The sequence below is a fragment of the Podarcis muralis genome, chromosome 5 (genome assembly GCF_964188315.1).
Source record: "Podarcis muralis chromosome 5, rPodMur119.hap1.1, whole genome shotgun sequence".
NCBI classification, from domain to species: Eukaryota; Metazoa; Chordata; class Lepidosauria; order Squamata; family Lacertidae; genus Podarcis; species Podarcis muralis.
In genome coordinates, this window is record NC_135659.1 from 1,110,597 (window position 1) to 1,131,926 (window position 21,330).

The 21,330-nt window shown below is 46.2% G+C and overlaps 1 protein-coding gene and 2 pseudogenes across 2 annotated transcripts; all 3 read right to left on the reverse strand.

The window, feature by feature from the left end:
- Nucleotides 1-1,332: 1,332 nt before the first annotated feature.
- On the reverse strand, nucleotides 1,333-19,589 carry ALDH9A1 (aldehyde dehydrogenase 9 family member A1). Of its 2 annotated transcripts, none has more exons than XM_028732145.2 (12): nucleotides 19,468-19,589; nucleotides 17,431-17,637; nucleotides 11,208-11,353; nucleotides 8,920-9,049; nucleotides 7,445-7,579; nucleotides 6,494-6,690; nucleotides 5,663-5,803; nucleotides 4,584-4,772; nucleotides 3,629-3,716; nucleotides 2,854-2,995; nucleotides 2,400-2,512; nucleotides 1,333-1,855 (listed from the first exon to the last, which is right to left on the reverse strand). In XM_028732145.2, exons 2-12 carry the CDS (start codon nucleotides 17,609-17,611, stop codon nucleotides 1,761-1,763), a joined length of 1,557 nt encoding a protein of 518 aa, XP_028587978.2. In that variant the 5' UTR covers nucleotides 17,612-17,637; nucleotides 19,468-19,589; the 3' UTR covers nucleotides 1,333-1,760. The 2 variants fall into 2 exon arrangements, with proteins under 2 accessions (XP_028587978.2, XP_028587980.2); XM_028732147.2 differs by lacking the exon at nucleotides 19,468-19,589 and adding an exon at nucleotides 18,830-18,949.
- Nucleotides 12,004-12,626, reverse strand: LOC144327730 (H/ACA ribonucleoprotein complex subunit DKC1 pseudogene; annotated as a pseudogene).
- On the reverse strand, nucleotides 12,049-14,485 carry LOC144327729 (H/ACA ribonucleoprotein complex subunit DKC1 pseudogene; annotated as a pseudogene).
- Nucleotides 19,590-21,330: the final 1,741 nt, after the last annotated feature.

Below are 21,330 nucleotides of genomic sequence, written 5' to 3' on the forward strand. Positions count from 1 at the left end.
GCAAGATGTCTGGGGAGGAAACTAAGAAAGTTCCAGGACTGTTTCTGTGAAGAGGTGAGACATTTTTCTCCTCAGAAGAGGCAGGAGGGATATGGGAGTAGCCCTCTAACAGAGCCCCCCCCCCCCGTTTCCCTTCTTCACCTGCTTGGAGGTGCTAGAATTCAGGATCAAAACCTTTCTCTTTAGAGTTGTCTGCTTTGCCATGTGGCCCCTGGAGAGGAGGCAAAGGTCTTCATCATTCCCAGGAAACAGATTCACAACATACCACGTTTGGCTTGCCACACCTGGCTTTCCGCTTGCATCTTTAGGGCAGGTATGGCCAAACTTGGCCCTCCTAATGTCTGGGACTACAACTCCCATCATCCCTAGCTAACAGGACCAGTGGTCAGGGATGATAGGAATTGTAGTCCCAAAACATCTGGAGGGCCAAGTTTGGCCAGGCCTGTCTTTAGGGTGTGTTGGCCACATGCCTTGTGCTATTTCTGCATTGCAAGTGGCTGGACTAGATGGTCCTTGGGGTCCCCCAACACTACAAGTCTAGATTCTGTTTTACAGGACAAGCACAAAGACCCCAGACTTACTGTTCCAAGGGCAATACTAGCCCTAAGAAGCAGAGCACGTCTTGCTCAGGCTGTAGGGAAGGAAGTCTGGCAAATACTCCTCAAAATGCCCCTTTCCCCTCTTACAGACTAAGGGAAAGGTCACCTGCAATCCACTTAGAATCCTAGAATTGTAGAGTTGGAAGGGACCCCAGGGGTCGTCTAGTCCAACCCCCTGCAAGGCAGGAATCTCAGCTGAAGCATCCATGGCTCAGTGGGGAAGCCAGAGAGGGAACCGCTGCTGCTGCTTTCCCACAATCTGTGAGGAAGGAACATGTGACAGATTTTGTTCCAGGTGGAGGTAGAGGCTCCCAACTTTGGGGAATTGAAGCTAGCTGATAACCCACTTTTTACAAAATGCTGCAGTGACATTGCTTCCTACATAAGTGGCATGGTTTGCCAGAGAGCTCCATCCCTCTTTAAAGCAGCCATGGCTCCTTCCCACCTGGGCACAGCTGATGGCCTCTGGGTTTAAGGCAGTTCCACCAGAGGCAGACTGCATTCACCATGTGAAACTGTCACATGTCACAATGCAGCTTGTCACCCCTGCCAGCCCCCCCCCCCCGAATTTTGCATTTAAATCAAATAGCTATTAGGGACCCTATGGATCGCATGTCTGTGATGGGTGAACGGGGACGGCTAAACTCTGTGCATGTATATGCCCACCCCTCCACCTCCACAGCACAGGTGTCCCTTGACGGCAAAGAGAGCTATTACCTCTTGCTCTATGCAATTAATACTGAAATAGCAGCTCTTTTATTTGCTCAGAAAACTGTGTACAAAAGTGTCAGATTAGAAAAGGTAGCAGATATATATGATCTACCTTCATTGTGGTAGTAGATGTCTAGTTACCTGACAGCTAAAATAGAGAGCTCGCAAGCAGATACGTTGTCACAGCCCCTCTAAATGGGAGCAGGTGGTTTTTGGCATGCACTGCTCCTAAAGTCAGAAAATTAGGCAAGAGGCAGAATGTGAGAACTGGTGGATAGGAACATTTTCTCCTATCTTCACCGTGAATTATTTCAAGGAGGCAGAGTAGAATAAGGGAATTCAAAGAAAGAGAGGGGCAGCAAGAGCGACACACACTCCAGCCCCCCTCCCCCCATGGCACACAGCACTTCAGCCGAGTGTTCGCTGGAATAAATGGATAAGACCAGGCCATTAGAACAATGTTTCCACGTTGCCCATCTCCACGCAGACAGTCTTCAGCTGAGAGTAATATTCTATTGCTGCTTCGCCATTCTCTCGGCCAAACCCTGCAAGAGAGAGGTCCATGGTAAGACTGCAACTCTATGGCTCCCTGTGAGAAGAACTCTGGAAAACTGCATGGAAGGAATTGCACCATGGAATGGAGAACATAGCATCTGATGCCACTATTTGCTCTTAAAAATATGTTTTTCCTTGTGAAGGTTTCAGAAGGAAGCTTGCTGGCAACTTACCTATGAGAATGCAAAGGACCCAAGGGAAGGGACTTCCTTACTTAGGTGTATGTACAGGTGAACCTAAAAGCTGGAGTTAGCATGTGCATGTCCTTTCTCACAGGGTGAGCACTGCAAACAACAGATGTATGTATCTCCAACTGTTTCAGGCAGGCTGTATGGCCAACACCCAGAACGACCTTAAGCCAGAGGAACTAAATGACATCAGGATTCTTGGCGAGCACCACATCCCTCTGGAAGGCTGCAGCTCTCTTGGTCCACAACCCAAGCTTGGCTAATATTTCCATTCCCTTTTGCCAACTGGTATGTAATATGCTGAGAACCAAAGCCCAGCACTGTTGCCACCAGCTGAGCAGCTCACCTGACATCTTGTATCCTCCGAAGGGCAGCTCCACAGGGCTGACGTTGTAGTTGTTGATGAAGCACATCCCCGCCTGGAGACCAGCCACAACTCGATGAGCCCGTTGGATGTCCCTAGGAAGCAGAAGGATGGGGTGAAGCACCAGTGTGTCTCCCAAGGCCCAGAAACCCTGCAGTGTTCCCTGGCCTTCCTATGGGACAGGCTAGAGTAGGCCAAATGCCACTAGGCACAGCTGTCACTTCGGAGGAATGCCAGCTGATGAGGATGACACACAATTCCAACTGAGCAAAGGCAGCAAGCATTTGCCATCATGCTCTGGGCCGATGTGCTGCTTCCCAACTTGCATCTTCCACAGATGCCACATTACAGAGCAGGCAGCCCCATTTGCTGTCCAGTCTGGCCTGTTTCATTTTCCATCTCCCTTCCTGAAACCTATGCCCTTCCTTGATGGTACCTGGTAAAGACACCTCCTGCTAGGCCAAAGCGAGTGTTGTTGGCTCTTTCTAGGACTTCCTCTTCGGTGTCAAAGGGCAGGATGGACATGACAGGTCCAAAAATCTCCTCTTGTACACATGTCATGTTGTCATTACAGTTTCCTGAGAGCAACACAGAAGTGATCAAATAATATTAAATAGGTATGCAACTGTTCTGAATGCACAAGTGAGGAAGAAACAGATTCTCCCACCCAGTTATTCTGCAGTTATGAAACAAATTGGGATTTCAGAACTACCTGCTTGTTGCTTTAGATCTGGACAAACTATCAGCCTATAAATCTATGCAAGTTTATTTGAAAATAAATCCCACTTTGTACAACAGGACTTGCTTCCAAGTAAAGTGTGGACAGGAGCTCAGTGCCTGACAACTGAATTATTTACTGCACCCTCAATACTCTAAATATGAAAGCTTCCTGCATAAATAAAACTACTATGTAAGGAGAAGAAATTACTTCTCTGCACAGGAGGTTATTTATAGTACAGAACATTCAAACATGTGGACCTTGAGTACCATCCCAAACGAATCATCTGATCATGTAGTTCAGATCATAGCATTAGGCGCCTGCAGAACAATGAAAGAGGCCACCATCCTTTCTCAACCTCAGGAAAGATTATATGGAAGCCAATTTCTTGAGCTAAAAATGCCATACAAATCTGTGCACTGTGCTCATCTTCCATCCCCTTCAGCACCAACATGGACCATGTTGGAGAATCAACCAATAATGGGGTTCATACCTAGCACACAGGGAGACATGTAAAAGCCACCACTCAACTTAGGGTCATCTGGCACATAGGCTTCTCCTCCACACAGCACCACTGCGCCCTGTAAATGCAAAATGTCCAGAGCAAACCATTAGACTCCTTAAAAGGAAACTATGGGAAGCATCCAGTGAAGTTGTTGCGTTAGCCATGGGTTTCCGTTTGTGCAATGGAATTTCCCCTCTCCGTCTCTTTCCCTCTTGCCCCCCTCCTTACACAGCCTCCTCCAGAGGGTTGGGCAACTCCCAGAACAGATTTAGGGAGAGGAGGGGGAAGGGAAGGGACAGAAGTTGCTGCAATAACAGAACTACTTTGCTGGACAGTGCCCTCTATTTATAGTCCTTTGACCAGTCCATCCCAGTCTCCATAGGGTTCTTTTGCAACTGACAGCATTATTCAGTCTTGAAAAGAGATAATCTGAGCACCATACAAACAAAAGTCATAACCCTTGCCAGAAGGCAAAGTACAATTGAGGGACAAAGTCCTTAAATGTGAATAGTCAAATGGTCTCAAATTCCTTGGGTTTATGTTGACTCTGGATTTCATAACCTTTAATCTTGCAGGGAGAATGTACTCCAACAGATCTGAAGCGACCTGCTAGATCCATAAGCAGAGAACTGACAGCATGGCCACCCCTGCAAAAGAGCCCTATTTATTTGCTTGACATGAATGGCTGAATCTGCTGTTGCTACTTATGGGGAGGCACAACACTGACAGCATATCCCACGAAGTCAACTTTCCTGTAAGTTATCAGGAACTGTTCAGATGTAGTCCCTCAGAACCTAGCAAAAGAGGGGAACACAACTTCATATATATCAAAATTCCATGTATGCCTTGCCAGACACAGCCTTTGTTGTGAGCACAGAATATGGCGTCTGTATGATGTTCTCGGGGTGAAGAGAAGCTATCTGATATACTTCATGACTCTCACCTGATCCTTTGCTTGTTTAACAAAGCTCAACACCTTCTCCAGGTGGGAGTGGTTGATAAGTGCTCCCATCCGTGTGTCTTCCAGCAGGGGGTCGCCAATTTTGATATTCTGTGTCTGTTTCATGACTTCCTTGGTGAAGGAATTCAGTATCTCGCTTTGCACAAACACCCGAGTGCCATTGCAACAAACCTGAGGCACAGAGAGAGATCTAAGAAAGTACCAACCAACCAACCAACCAACCAACCAACCAACCACACCTTTCTTGCTGGCTCTGGTAGCCACAATGAGCCACCTGCTCACTGGATCTTTGGCACTGATTTTAAATCTCCTGGGAATGGAGAAAATCAGACTCTTCCACACAGTACAAGAGTGTGAGCTGTAGTGCCACTTTTTGCATAGCAAACAAATGTTAGAATATAAGAATAGCACTGAAGTGTCTTCTTATGTGTCCTCTGAATACTGAGAATCTAGTCCACCAGAAAAACTGGAGCTGCCCTCCCTTGAATGAGATAAGAAAAAAGTTTGTTGTGAAGTAGAGCAGAAAGATTTTCTTAGAACTCTCAGTGCCACCATGTGGGGAAAATATAAAGAGCAGACAAGAGTGAACTATGGCATAAAGCAAAGCAGAAATGGCCTGAGGCATTTGGGTGTCTATGACCCAAAATCCAAATGGAACTCCATGTCAGTAAAAAATATAATCACATGTTATATTCTTGTTAGTGGTATCTTGAAGAAAGTCTGACTTACAGTTACAACATGTGTACTCTTGACGGAGCCTTATGGCTTCAAGTTCAAGAGTGGACTAAATACAACAAGTTGCATCAAAGGGGCAAACATGAACCTAGCAGGCCCACCAGTAAGAAAGGGATAGGCCTTGGCCTCTTGCCCTCAATAGTTGGGACTTTACAGGCATCTGTTTTCATGTCAAGATCAGATTCTCATTTATCTTAAAAACCAAGGCTTTCCATGCTGCAGTAATTTAGAAATGACAGATTTCTTTTTCAGCTGTAGAAGAATGTTACCACTGAACTTTGGACTTCCCTGACAAGACATAAACAAGCTCCTCAGGAGGTCCACACCTCGCCTTGTGTGAGGAAGTTGGCCATGAGAGCTCCTTTTACAGCATTCTCCAGGACACAGTCAGAGAAGATAATAAGGGGGGATTTGCCCCCCAACTCCAGAGTAACTGGCTTGATCCCTTTGGCTGCCATCTCCATGATCTATTGAAGCAAAGATGGAACAAGGTGTATGAGCAACACAAGCAAGTCTATCACAACTCTGCAAAATCTCTAGACAAGCGAAAAGGGACATCCTCATTTGGGAGTCTGCTGAATAAGCATCTATATCTTTTGCTTACGGAAGATACTTTCTGGTGATAAGTCAGGATTAAATGTCAAGTAATTCTGAGCCTACAGTGATGTTACGCTAACACAACTCTGTCTTCCATGCATAAAAGCATTTTGTAACACATGATAGATTTAACCACTCAGGGCTGAAATTTCACCTTGCTTTTCATGTGTCCTTGCCAGACAATTCTCCAGCAACATGGATTGAAAGGCAGGCAGTGAAAGGCTAGCGCTTTCCCCAAAGGATACAACATGGAAAGCTCCGACTGTAAGTACAGTGTTGACATGCTTTACATCTGCGGCTTGCTCAAAACACACTGTCCTCTAGCAATTCAAAAGCCCAAAGGGATTTGACTGTAGCGAATGGCAAAGGCATAAACAGAAACTTCTCCTATCCTGCTCTCTGGGGCCTCTCCAGCTTGCCTTCCCCACTCCAGAGGCATGCCAGGTACTCCAAACTGGCCTTTGCATCGCATGCTTGCGCTCCTGTAGACTTACCACCTGGGAAGCCAGAGGGCTAAACTTTGCAGTTCAATATTGCCAGCCGGCATTGGTGTCCTGTACCTTGATTCCTGTAGGAACGCTCCCGGTGAAAGAGACCTTGGCCACATTCGGGTGCTGGCACAGGAACTGGCCTGTGGCAACTCCACCTTGCACCACATTGAAAAGCCCCTTGGGAACTCCAGCCTCATGGTAGATCTCTGCCAGCAACACGGCGGAGACAGGGGTGAAGGGAGAAGGCTTGAAGACCATGGCGTTACCTAGGCAATTCACATGGGCCAAGGGGGAAAGAACAGCTGTGCATTAACTCTATCTGGAGGTGCAAAGGAGAAAGCTGGGGTGGGGAATGGATTTGGCGTCTCTGATCCCAGCTGAATGCCCAGTCCAAACATGATTGTTGAGTAAAGGCTCCTACTAGGGACAGAAGCAAGAAATGGAGCTACCACAATGCTCATCCCGCAAATCCCCATCTTAATTTGGTGGCCTCACAATCCACATTAATGTGTTCTCTCTCCTTCGCGGGACATGGGTGGCGCTGTGGGTTAAACCACAGAGCCTAGGACTTGCCGATCAGAAGGTTGGCGGTTCGAATCCCAGCAACGGGGTGAGCTCCTGTTGCTCGGTCCCTGCTTCTGCCAACCTAGCAGTTCGAAAGCACGTCAAAGTGCAAGTAGATAAATTGGTACCGCTCCGGCGGGAAGGTAAACGGTGTTTCCGTGCGCTGCTCTGGTTCGCCAGAAGCGGCTTAGTCATGCTGGCCACATGACCCGGAAGCTGTATGCCGGCTCCCTCGGCCAATAACCCAGATGAGCGCTGCAACCCCAGAGTCGGTCACAACTGGTCAGGGGTCCCCTTTACCGCTCTTCTTCATCTGCCATTTATATACTTGACTTTATAATATTGCAGAGTATTGTTCCCTATTCCATGCATGGGCGCCCTACAAAGCCACCCCCTGGTATTAGCTGTTGGGATGACACCCACATTCTCACTCCTCATATAGAGCATCTCTTTTACCACAGGCCAAAGCCGGGGCAGACTTCCAGCAGGCAATCTGGAAAGGGTAGTTCCAGGCTCCTATTCCAACACAGACTCCAAGAGGTTCTCTTCTCGTATAAGCAAAGGATCCGCCGGGAAGCTGGATGTGCTGGCCTGGACAGGAAGGACAAAGCAAGATGAGCAGGAGCAGCACAACTGGTCAGAGTGGCTTGCAAAGTAAAAACCACAACAAACCAAACCAAAACATTTTAAAGAGGTAAGACTAAAAAGAGTATAAAACATATGGTATATTTTATATTATAAAAAGGATTGCAAATAAGTCCCCATTCCTTGAGTCCATTTGAATGGCTTTTTGCTTTGGATTCTGAGTGCAACCTTCTTCCTGAGGAAAAAAGATTTCATTTAATTGCTCCAATTTACCACCTGTGTGGTTCAAGGTCACCAGTGACTGCAGATATTGATTTTTAGCCACTGCATGATCTTCCAGCACTATACTCAAATTCCCAAAGGTGTCTTTATACTGGTAGTTTTCCTTAACTGTATTTTTGAGGTGAAAGGGTTCTGTTTTGCTTTGTAACCTAATAGTTTTTGCATTTCTTCTCTCATGGTGCTTTCTGTGATACGCTTTCGGCTCTGAATTGGCTACCTGGGCGGGCTGGGTGATACCTGGTTTTCAACACTGTGATCTATCAGCAGCTAAATATTGGGATATGCTGATACATCCACCACCCAAGTCATCTCCCCATTCCACAGAGTGAAACTCCCCACGTGCCCACTGGAACCTAACAAATTCAGCATGGAAACATTCTGTAGGAGCCCTGGTTGGTTGTGGCTGCCTGTGAAGTTTCTTTCTGCAGCTTTAAAAAGAAGAAATAATGCATTTTAAATATTAGACTAGTGATGGGGAACCTCCAGCCTGCTTATTTGGCCTGCTAGGTCTCAGAGGTTGGCTCAGCAGGTTGTTTGGGGCAAAATTTGCCCATCATATGTGATGGCGGGTGCAAGAAAGCTCAAGCTGTGGATACAAGGAAGAAGAATTGAGAATGCTTTAAGTGCACTCCCAAGTTTTCCTGCTCTTTAAACTTGGCACCTTTTTTGTTGCACCACATTTAAAAAGGACCAACTTTCTGATGCAAAGGAGGAACTGGTAATCCTGATTCTTTCCTTTGTAGCTGAGCCACCTGATGTCATATTAGTTTCAGCAAGTACACAACACTGCACACACGGAACCATTTTTCATGCCCAGTAGAAGAGCTGGACTCCAGACATCACTGCTTAAAGCGGAATACAAGAATTCTGGAAAAAGTAGCAAACCATATTATCTAAACAACAAATGTTTCCTGTCTGAACATTCAGGCTCCTCCCATGACTTGAAGCTGTTACCCACATTTGACTTCTGTACTGTTCCAAGGAGTGTATTAGACGACATGGGAAGAATGAAAAAATACAGAGCCAACGGAACAGAACTAACAAATGGAGTTGCAGACTCTTACCTGCTAGGGAGCCAGCTAAGCCAGCATAATACTGCAGACACTGCCAAGATGTATCAATATCTATTCGGGCTTCAGTTATGGATTTGCCATTATTGATTGTTTCCAAGGTAGCTATTTCTTCCCTTCGCTCCTAGAATCCCAACAGAGACACAGTATGAATCACACTATGCTAGCAGCAAGTGGAACTGGAATTAAGTGGCTGCCCAAGCTTCTTTTATATTCCACCAAAAGAAAGTCTGTGCCAAAAAAGCTAGAACTGCGAAGTGATATACATTTGTGCATATTTCTTTGTGCTCTATAATCAGCTATTTCTAGCCATTCATTTATTAAAATAATGTATATACCACTTTTGAAGCAGAACATGCCAGGGCAATGTGCACTATAATAACTGAAGACAATTCACTAAAACACTACATTTATAAACATTTATATCTGCTGTGTCTAAGGAACAAAAAAAAGGTACCGTATTTTCTGCCCTATAGGATGCACTTTTTCCCCTCCAAAAATGAAGGGGAAATGTGTGTGCATCCTATGGGGCGAATGCAGGCTTCAGGAAGCTATCCACAAGCCTTGGGAGCCCGGCGCGACTTCCCTCGGGCTCCCAGGGCTTGCGGATGGCAGCCTGCGGGCTTTTCAGGGAGGTGGGGGAATTCCCCCACCTCCCAGAAAAGCCAGAAGCCGTGCGCTCGTTAAAGGGGTTGTGCGGCTTCTGCAGGCTTTTGCGAGGGAATCCCTCCACCTCCCAGAAAAGCCAGGAGAAGCCGTGCAGCCCTTTTAAAGAGCGCACGGCTTCTGCCAGTTTTGCAGGAGGTGGGGGAATTCTGGCTTGGGAACAGCCTTGTTAGCTTCTGCAGGACAGCGGGGTGAAGGCACCCCGCTGCCCTGCAGAGGCTTTGCGCGCAGCCGTCCCCAAGCTAAAAGAGCGAGACGGGGCCCTTCGTCTCGCTGCTCTGGCTTGGGAACAGCTTTCCTTTGCGCGCAGCCATCCCCAAGCTAGAAGAGCGAGACGGAGCCCTCCGTCTTGCTGTTCTGGCTTGGGAACAGCCTTGTTAGCCTCTGCAGGAGAGTGGGGTGAAGGCACCCCGCTGCCCTGCAGGGGCTTTGCGCGTAGCCGTCCCCAAGCTAGAAGAGCAAGATGGAACCCTCCGTCTCGCTGTTCTGGCTTGGGAACAGCCTTCCTTTGCGAGCAGCCATCCCCAAGCAAGAAGAGCCAATAGAAGCCGCGCAGCCCCTTGAAAGAGCGCGCGGCTTCTGTGGGAGGTGGGGAATACTCCCAGAGTTTGTCGGGGCTGGTGGGGGAAGGCTTGCGGATAGCAGCCTGTTCTGGGGGCTGGGTCGGGGGAAGCTGGCCCTGGGGGGGGGGATAATTTTTTTTCTTTATTCCCCCCCCCCAAAAAAAACTAGGTGCGTCCTATGGGCCGGTGCGTCCTATAGCGCAAAAAATACGGTACAACAGGAAGGCCTCTATGAACAGATACATTTTTAGTAGCTGGTAAAATAGCAGTACTTTTGGCCCCTGCTGGATGCTCAGGGTGTGTGTGTGGGGGGGGGGGGACATTCCACAAGGTGAGCAGCACCATGGAGGAAACATGCAACTCCAAGTAGCTGTAACGTGTGTGTCGGCAGGACGTGGCAGGACCAAGAGGGCTTTTCTCTTGAACTGCTCTTATTTACTACCAGCAACCTCCTGCAATGAGCCTTTAAGCAACATGCAAAATAAAAACAAACATTAAAACTTATCAAAATACCACTAAAGTACAAATAATTCAGAATAATGCAGTCAGCCAACAAGAATAAAAACCACCTTAACTCTTTTGGGTGAATTAAGCAATGGCTATATGGCAGAGGCATAACGGCAGCTATGATCCAAGGGCCTCCAAGCACATGTCATATAAAGCAGCTCTGAGCAGTAGGATAAGGTTGGGAAGGCAAGGACACCCCAAGGCTTTCAATCTGAGCAAAGGTGACTTTTACTTACCTAAAGCTGTTAATAGGTTAGTGATTGACACAGCACTGCAAACCAGAGTCCACAAATCTGGCTTCCAGGGGCAAATGCACTTCCCTCTCTAGCAACCTCTCCTTCTATTGACACCTTGCACAAGATCTCCTCTCATTCTTCAAGTATTGCACAGAACTCAGGAGAAGAGAGAGGCCAGCAGCAACCACAAACTAGAGTGATTAAGCCAAGTCAAAACTGGTGGGCAATGGCTGAAAAGGTATCCCCTTGGAAAGCAGCCAACGCTGCCTGAGAGGAGGCTGGGCTGGCTCATGTGATTTTTAACACATACCCGGATTATCCTGGCAGCCTCCAGCAGGACAGTGCTCCGTTCCATGCCTGACTTCTGACTCCATATTTTAAAGGCAGCCTGTGCATTTTGCACAGCCAGATCTACTTCCTTCTCTCCAGAGAAGAGAAATTTGCCAATAACTCGCCCTGAAGGGAAAATAATAACAACAACAATAATAATTCAGGTTTCTAAAGCACAACTTGTTAGCATACCTCTGTTACAAAAAGCTTTTACAGAAGCAGGTCTTGCATTTTGATTTTATGTTACTATTGCAGATTTATCTGAATGGCCACATTCCTTAATTTTGAAAAGCCGCAATCCAGAAAGAGGATTATTATTTATTACATTTGTATACTGCCCTTCATCCACAGATCTCAGGAAGGTTCACAACATAAAAATATACTTAGACCAATGCACACTTAAAAACAAGCACCTAAGATAGTCCACATTCAGCAACAAGAAAAGCAGATTTCTGCACAATCATACTGATTAAGCAAGTTTAATTTGTAAATTGTTTGCTTTGCATAATGTATCCTGTTTCCACCAGTCATTAGGAAGGTTAAAAGTGGAGGCAGAACTGGTTTCTCCTACATTTCCCCCCATGCTTTTACAGTTCTACGATGAGTTGACTGAAAATCTTTTGAGATGTCAATAGCTATTACTTACATGCTTAAATCATATGTAACTGTAAGATCCAGAAACTTGGTAAAGAAAGTATTTTTCAGAGTTCTTGGAAAGCTGCCTTTTCTGCACTTGCAACGGATTGGGCTTTCAGACTCCTCTTCCTCAGGCTGGTTCAGGCTGCCTGGTTAGGGTGGTTCTCACAGGTTACTCTGAGCTGTTTCTTCTTCTTCTTCTTCTTCACATTTGTGCCACTGTCCATTTAAACTAGCTTCCCGCCACTCTCAGCAAGCTCTGATTCTATCGTCTCTTTCTTCTTCTTCCTTGATTTCTGCTTGTAGCTCTGGAGAGTCTGAGGGAGATGAGGCTGCTGCTCCGTGTTCCCCAACACCCTCCATGACCTTCTTTGTCTGGCTCCACTGGGACGACTTCTTTTACGCTTTCCTTTCCAGCAACCCACATAGTTATACTTCCAGGCCTGGGGATTTTTCTCATGGGGCTTGCTGTGAGTGTCCAATAAGACTCGCCTTAATCATCATCGTCTTCTGGGCAGCTTTCGGGACAAGCCCCCACTTGTGAGCGTAGGTGTCTTTTCCATTATCACATGCTTGATTTTTGGCATAACTCCATGACTGCAAGTACTGCAGTTGTCATCAAAGTACTGGCTGTGCAAATGGTCTCTCCTTTTGTGCTGATAACAACTTTCTTATGGACTTTGAGGCTGTCTTCATACCACAGCAGGCCAGGTCACATGCTCTTTTCACCATAACAAACAGCGTTCACTGCATTGTCCTTCATAACCAGTCGCTTGTAGGGTGTCTTTTTTAAAAAAATATAATTTTTATTAGCAGGCCAATCAAATCACATTATTTCCAAATCACATTAGTTCCAAATTATACAGCCAGATTTTTAAATTTTTGTTGGGGGTACCCATACTTCAAGCTCCGAACAGGGGTCCAAGCATCACTTATATTGCTGCTTTAATTAGACAGTTCTATCCAGTTCTGTCCAGATAGTCTCTTTATTACTTTCCTCATCTTCTTGTTGTTATCATATATTCCTTTCTTTGCGATCTCTGATAATCTTCACAAGCGGGTTGAAAACAAACATCCTCTGTGTGGGTTTTACACTCTCCAAAAATCATATCACATAAGGACAGACGCCATTTCCACATTCCACACCTCCGTAAAAAAACTTTCCCTCAGTCTGTCCATTGATTTTCCCAGGCTTGCCAAGCATATCTCAGAGGGCTCTGCCAGGTCTAGATCACATTCCGATCACCATTCACACTCCGATGACCCTGGTCCTCCTCCCCCCGTCCTTCTTAGGCAAGCCTGTCTTGGCGAGACGCCATTTAAAACTGCATCATAAAACTTTCCTCCGTTCTCCGATGTTTACCAATCCTCTCTTTGATCAATAATTCACTCCACACAGTTCTTGAATTCCTGCTTGTGATTAATAAATTGCAACGATTCTTCTCTCTGGGGTGGAGGGTTATTAATACTCACATAAGGCCAAAAAAAAGAAAAGATTTTTCCTCCACCCCCTTTCCGTTTCACTCCAAACATACCAGTCTTTTAATGGTGATTCATCACTTGATTTATTTGTCCCGCCCGTCGCTCCGCTCACAGAGATCCATTAATCAGCAGTCTTTACTCCCGATCTTCGCTTGATGTATGTGCTTTAGCTTCTTTCCAATTATATATTTCCAATTATATATTTCAAGCTAAAGCGAACCAGTGCACTGATTGGAGACAGCGTCAGGAAGAGCCGACTTCACCCGAGGGCTTGTGCCAAGTGTCTGCACCCCCTTCTTTCGAAACCGGGAGTGAATTATGGACACCGCTGGCAAGGCAGTCCCCCCCATCTCCTTGGGGGGGCCCGGGAAGGCTGCATACTTCCCATAGCAGCCTCTTAATTACCTCGTGTGGGTCGGAGAGATGTTATTGTCAGCCTTCTTCCAATGCGCCACCTGGTGGCCCCCGTCACTTGTAGGATGTCAGCAGCTTCTCCAAGGGGAAGATCACCCTCCTGAGAGAAGTCTCATACTTGCTGTTGTCATATTGCCACTAGGCATCCAGCACTGTCCTTCTCTCCCATGACCCCAGATCACACTTGCCAAAGCTCCTGCTTCTGACCTGCCACTCTCGGCAACGAGCCCAGGTGCACACATAGCATCCAGATGCAGGTCCTGGCTGCACAGCTCACCCAGAAAGTACCCAATCTTCTTTCTGGTTCATATTCATATGCATGTGGCTTGCTCAATGCACACAATCAGACCCCCAGGCACTTTGGGGTCCAGCATGCCACTGTGCAGTCTTCTCAACATGGAGGATGCAGCAGACCCAGACCACCACTTCATAGAAGAAGGGCTGGGAGGCTTGTTCTAATTGATGAAGCCCATCCTTACACACTCGCCAATCACTCTCCTTAAGAGATTGCAACCAGAAGGAAGGAGTGTGTAGCATGCTGTCCTCACTTTCAGCTTGTCAAAGTTCTTGAGAAGTAAAGGCCATTGTGATATGTCCAATTGAGCCTCTCTGGATTCAGGCTTGACAAGGAATTCTTCTGAATATTGAACATCAGCAACTATTTATCGGGCAGGGTTTCTATTCTTTCTTTTTCCTATGCTTCTTAAGAGACAGAATGTGGTTCATCTATTATCTTCTGCATAGGACTGCAGGCTGTGTGCTGAACAGGAAAAGCTATTTATTCTGCAACATGGCCTACCAAGAGGAAAAGCTTGAAGCGTCCCATCACACCCATGCTTGCACCAGGGGTAGGCAATTCATGGCCCTTGGCCTAATTTCATGAAAGTGGCAAGGGGGGAAACCGGAAGAAAAGGGCAGGCAGAAACTCACTTACAGCTCTGTCCCTGCCCACCTTTAGCAGGGTAATTAGCCATAAGAACACAAACTGATGTTCAAGACTAAAGTATTATAAATTTGGTTCTTTGGTGTCAATGAACAAGATAATAATTAAAAATAAAATAAGCTTATATAAGCAATATTCTATGCCAATGAAATTGGGTGGGAAATGGTCTGACTTCTCAGACATGTTGGAAACTCAGCAACCTCTATCCCATTTGATGGCACTGCAATGGCATCAGGGCACTTTGGTTTATGATGGAAAATGCATTACTACAGATTTTTTTAAATTGCCTTTTCTCCCCAAATAGATTTATTGAATAATATAACAAGCCAAGTTCAATATTTGCTTGTTGTTGATTTGCTAACTGTAGCAAGAAAGTGATTTGCCAAATATTTGACACTGCTCCAAAAGGTTTGTATTGAAAACAGGACCTGACATTATATTGTGTAGACAGACATATAAAGAGACGTACATAGTCATACACAGGGAAATAAATAAATGGTATTTTTTATTCATTATTAGAGGGGGGGAATCCATGCTTGAGGGAAAATGATACAGTAAAGTATCAATGATTTTTGGTAAATGACAGACAGTAAGACTCTCTAACTTATCATAGAATCATAGAGTTGGAAAGGATTCTGAGATTCATGTAGTCCAACCCCCTACAATGCAGGAATCTCTGCTTAAAGCATCCCTGACAGATGGCCACTCAACCTCTGCTTAAAAACCTCCAAGGAAGGAGAGTCTACCACCTCTCATGGGAGACCATTCCACTGTCAAAAAGTTTTTCCAGATGTTTATTTGGAATCTCACTTCTGGTAACATGAATCCATTGGTTCAAGTCCTACCCTTCAAAGCAGGAGAAAACAAGCTTGCTTCGTCTTCCATATGGCAGCTCTTAAGATATTTGAAAATGGTAATCCTATTTCTTCTCAGTCTCCTCTTTTCCAGGCTCCCTCAACTGATCCTCATAAGGGTCCTCATAAGGGTCTGGAAGCTGGGCTTCCAGACCCTTGATTACCTTGGTCACCCTCCCCTGCATATGTTCCAGCTTGTTAACATCCTTCTTAAACTGTGATGCTGAGAACTGGACACCACAAGCAGGGATCACAACCTGGATCAAAAACAAGGTTTTAGGAGCCTCAATGGCGCCCCTCTGAAGACTTCACGGGGGGGGGGGGGACCCCTGGCTAGCCTTACCATAGCTATAACTCTGCCACAAGGCAGAATAGAGAAATTCTATTGCTTCCCTTGTTTGGGTCACTACACTTCTGTTGATGCAGCCTAGAATAGCATTCCCTTTTTTTGCTGCTGCATCACTCATGTTTAGCATGTGGTCTACTAAGACCCCTAGATCCTTTTCACATGTACATCTTATAGTTGACCAGGTGTCTTATAGTTGTGCAGCTGGTTATTCCTGCCTAAGTGTAGAACCTTAAATTTGTCCCAACTGAAATTCATTCTGTTAGCTTGGGCCCAGTTTTCCAGTCTGTTAAGGTCATCTTGAATCCTGATTCTGTCTTCTGTGGAATTAGCTCCCCCTCCCAGTTTGGTGTTTTCTACAAATTTGATGAGCATCCTCTCAATTCTTTCATCCAAGTCATTTATAAAGACACTGACCAACATCTTTATAAACATCTTTATCATTTATTATTGTTACAGCAAATACAATAGTTTAAAAAATACATGTGTCTGGACAAAAACCAGTACTCCACTGTCTCCATTATTTGCAAGTCTTGCATATCAGCCCTCAGCCACATTTTTTTACCAATCACCAAATTCAAAGTTCAAGCATTAAAAGATAAACAATTCAGAATGCACCTTGGAACGAGTGCAGCCAGCCAACAGCTTCAAAGGTCATAGATTCCTGGTTCTTCTGGTTGGAATAAATCTAAGCCAGAAACTTATTTGAATAATGTAAATAGTGATGTTAAATTCTCGAGAATAATCTTTTGGAGAAAATTCTTGAGAATATTCTCAATTAATGAAAATATTGGAGAATTTTCATTTAAAATAGTAGAATATGGCACCTTGTACCATTGAATGGCACTGCAAAAACCAGTTACTGGCACTAAATAAAAATATAGAAACAACAACTGTTTAAATCAAGGCCACCTCACATGCTGTTACACATAATTGTATAGGCCTAGGTACTTTAAGTGTATAAAACATTAAAGCTACTTTCTGTAAAAATAATCACACTGTATGGCCAAGGGTATAGAATTGCTAAGAATAAGATCACACCAAAATAGAAAAAAGGCTATTACATACAGTTGAAATACATATGAATTCAAATGTTCATCATATTAAATGAAAAGCACTTTTAAAACTAAAAAAAATTGTTTCCTGTAGCTCACATTTCAAAACTGCCAATGGTGAATGACACAAGGCCCAGTAATGTAACTGGATCAAAAAAAACATTATTCATTACTTACACTGCCAATATCACAGCTTGACTTATTATTCACTAGGTTTTTAAAATGAGTGTTGTAAAACTGGTTCTTACACTAGAATTTACAGTTTGTGGAGTGGAATTTTCCAGTAGAGAATATTCTCGATAATATTCTCACCTCACATCACTGAATGTGAATGCTATCTAAAATGCCAAGTCAATAGCAAATTGGTGTACTACAGAGTCTGGGGTGGGGATTCCAAAGCCACCTTTTGCAGCAACTGGGCTGCACTCCCTGAAGCCCACATCCCCCCAGAACATCACCCTGGAGATAATTACCAGTTGCTGGTTCATACGTCTCCTCGCTGTGATCTCCATCCACAGGCTCAATGCGGGCACCCTCTCGGTAGTTGAGGGGCTGCTGCAGCTGAAATGTGCCAGTGATGGTGCTCATTGCTGCACAACGGAGCAGACCAGGAAAACCAGGGAGAATGAGTAAGAAGCGGGGACTGTGAAGCATCTGACAGCTGGCAAGCAGGAACAAGGCTGCATTGGACAGAAGAGAGGCCTATCAACCTCTGCTCCCGTAAAGCAGCAGGCAAGGTACCTGGGAATCTGCCTACTGCTGAGTCATTTATCTGAAAGATTTATATACTGCCCTCCATAGAGCTACCAGGACAGTTCACAAAAACAAGATAACACACACTATCTTATCAAGTTTTACCCTTCAAAGAATTTCAAGCATGTCTATAAAACACAGAGCCATGTACAATCCACTTTTAAACCCTCCTATTATTTTACGCAATTGGCTACAGATTGTCCCAAAGAGATAGGCCACACAAATCAGCCAACAGAGGGAAGGCTCCTTTCACCTTGTGCCGGGTGAAACCCAGTTGCTCAGAGCCACTCCAGAGCCTCAGAGCAGCACGGTGGGAGAGGGCCTAAGCATGGCACCCGGAAAAATCAAAAGCAAGAGCAGCAAAAGCTTCCTGAAGACTCCTGCATCCATATGGGTGCTGGGTGCAGGGTGGCCCTCCAAACTGGCTCTGGAAGGGGTCAGGGGAACCCCCCAGAACAGCCCATGGGGGTGGGGGAGGGGACGGAGATTAGAGTACGGTGTTGAGAATCTTTTGCAAGCTGTTTTGAGGCTCCACAAATGATGCATGCACATCCCCAGGAGTAGTCTCTAACTGCATGGGTGAAGGATTGAGGGTGGCCCAAAAGCTTCCTGGGGGGTGTATACCCCTATCTCTTACTCTTTTTTACAGTTTGTTCACAGAGCTAAAATTCCCAACACAACAAAGGTTCCAAATGCACATTAAATGCATGGCTGTGGATGTGACTGGGTCAAATGTGATTCAATAGCATCTCCCAGAGACACTAACACATCAAGGTGAGCGTCAAGATTTGGAGCAGTCCCAACATTATTTTAGTGTGCATTCCCCCTATTCCTTCATCACTTCTATATAGCACAATATCATGGGCAGGGGCACAGCCCCCTGACAGGTTCTTCTTCTCAGAACCACATGTGGCCAGAGGCTATTCAATACTGTCTCATGGAAGACACTCTCCTGGAGCAAAGTTTTATTGTGGCCCTAAGCTTATTTGGGGGGAGGGGGCACATATTAAGTCCTTATCGTTTTCTACATATTTTAGTAATTATTGGTGGGAAGAGAGCAAAAGAAATGAGTTAAGGGAGTTTAAAGCATGAAAATCCATATGCTCAAGAGTATTTTACTTTGTTTCTTGAAGTTGGAAGTGCTTTTCTGTTTGTGCTTTGCCGATAAAACTCCACAGGCGCAGAGAATATTCTTAGAATCTATGAAAGCTCACGCCATGACCAGTTGGCTGGTCCTTAAAATACCACCAGGCTTGCCTCATGGCGTTTTAGGGGGGCGGGGGGGGGCCTACAGCGCCAAACCCGGCTTTGCTGCAAGGTCCCAACACCATTTCATTTCCCGCTTTCGGCCCAACCGAGGCAGCGCAGCCCAGCTCCCATTGCCTCCTCTGCAGCGGGGGAAGCGCCAGGCGGAAACGCCCCTCTCTCTCCACAGGCCTCTTCGAAGCTGGCGGGGGGGGGGGCCTTAGAAACACCCCCCTTCGTGGTCGGGGCGTCGCAAGTCCTCGGGCAGGAGAAAGCGAGCAACCAACCAACTGAACCACAGTAATGACAGCGGCCCCTTGGCGCCCCGGCCCAGCCGACGCCTCCCTCGGCGGGACGCCCTTCGCAGGCCCCGGCCAGGGAAAGGGGAGGCCCGTCGCGGAAGGCCCAGCGCGGCCTCCAAGGGCTTCTCCGGGCGCAGGCGAAGGGGCTTCCCGGCCCGCTGCCCTGGGGGCGCGTGGGACCCCCCCCCCTCTCCCGCGACCCTCACTCACCCCGCCTCCTGGCAACGTCCGCGCAGCCCCGGGAGCGGCCGAGGGAGCAGGCGGGGCGGGGCGGGGGGCGGCCCTTGGCGAGCGCGGCGCGGGAGGGGCCGCCAGGACCCCGCCCCCTCCGCTGAGCCGGGCTTTCCTTTGGGGCAGAGAGAGGATCCAGGCAGGTTTCAAGACTTGCGTGTTGAGGGGAAACCATCCGAGACACAGCAGCTCTTTTTGTTGCCCCCAAATTCGTGTCCCCCCAAACTGCGTCGTGCGCACTTTCTGCTGTCCCAATAGGGAGAATCTAGGCAGCGCAGTTCTCTACCCGTCTACTCAGAAATAAGAAATAAACTGAGATCCATGAGACTCACTCCCAGGTAACCGCAACCTAAACCCGGTGCTCTTCTAAACGTATTTTTTTAGCAATTATATTAATGCATACCAAAAATGAATAAAAAGAAATGTTTGCACACAAGTTATTACAATAATGAAAACCTATTGTACAGTTGTATCTTATCTTGTTAAGTGCGATAAAGCTCATTGTTATATAAACTTATTTGGCTGGTTATTAGTAGCTCTTCTATAGGAAGTTAACTTATACTTTGTTATGGCAGTCCATACTGCTCTGAGATTGAAGGTGCACAATGCTTTTTCCAATTTTACGCTGCGCAGTTTCGCAGCAATAAGATTTGTTACTATTTCCAAATCATTTAATACTGTGTTTTAAAGTATCCTAATAAAGTTCTGTGTTTGCAAGGCTATGATGCACTGTTCTCCTCTCCTCTCCAGGATCCTAAAGCACCCCTTATTTCAAATTAATTGAATTTGGGGCAGTTCAAGATGTTTTACATGATGCTGCTGGCAGATCTTTTTTTGCCAAAAGGGAGATTAACTACTGTAACTCTAGCTTCTGTTTACTGACCCAGTGAGGGGCAAACCCCCTTTCTAAAAAGAACCCTTCAACCTCTGATGTCTTTTCAAGAAGGTGTTGTCATGTTAAGGGTAAAGGGGACCCCTGACCATTAGGTCCAGTCATGGCCGACTCTGGGGTTGCGACGCTCATCTCGCTTTATTGGCCGAGGGAGCCGGCGTACAGCTTCCGGGTCATGTGGCCAGCATGACTAAGCCGCTTCCAGAGCAGCGCACGGAAACGCCATTTACCTTCCCGCTGGAGCAGTACCTATTTATCTACTTGCACTTTGACGTGCTTTCGAACTGCTAGTTTGGCAGGAGCAGGGACCGAGCAACGGGAGCTCACCCCGTCGCGGGGATTTGAACCGCCAACTTTCTGATCAGCAAAGCCCTAGGCTCTGGGGTTTAACCCACAGCACCACCCGCGTCCCAAGCGCCACCCGTGTTAGGTGGTGATTAAAATGTGATTTCTGATGGTCACATGGATAGCAAGGGCTCCATAACTTCTAAAATGAAAACACAAGCCAATACTTCACTGGTGCATGACACTTGCTTCACCCAACTTTTGTTTCTAGCCTCATCCCCACCAGCTATACAGTCATATTGATTTTGTCCCTTTATCTTCTGCTGAATCATGCAAGCGGGCAGCTGGCTCGGCAGTACCCTCCCATGATGTTGCAGCACCACCTGGTGGTCAAGTGGATTGGGGAAGAATGGAAGTCGCAAGACGAATGCCTCGCAAGACAGAAAACTCGCAAGACGAAAGGTTTTTTTGTTTTTTGAGCTGCTTTGCAAGACGATTTTCCCTATGGGCTTGCTTCGCAAGACGGAAACGTCTTGCAAGTTTGTTTCCTTTTTCTTAACACCGTTAATACAGTTGCGACTTGACTTCGAGGAGCAACTCATAGCACGCGGTGTGGTAGCCTTTTTTTGAGGTTTTTGAAGACTTTGGTATTTTTGAAACTTTTC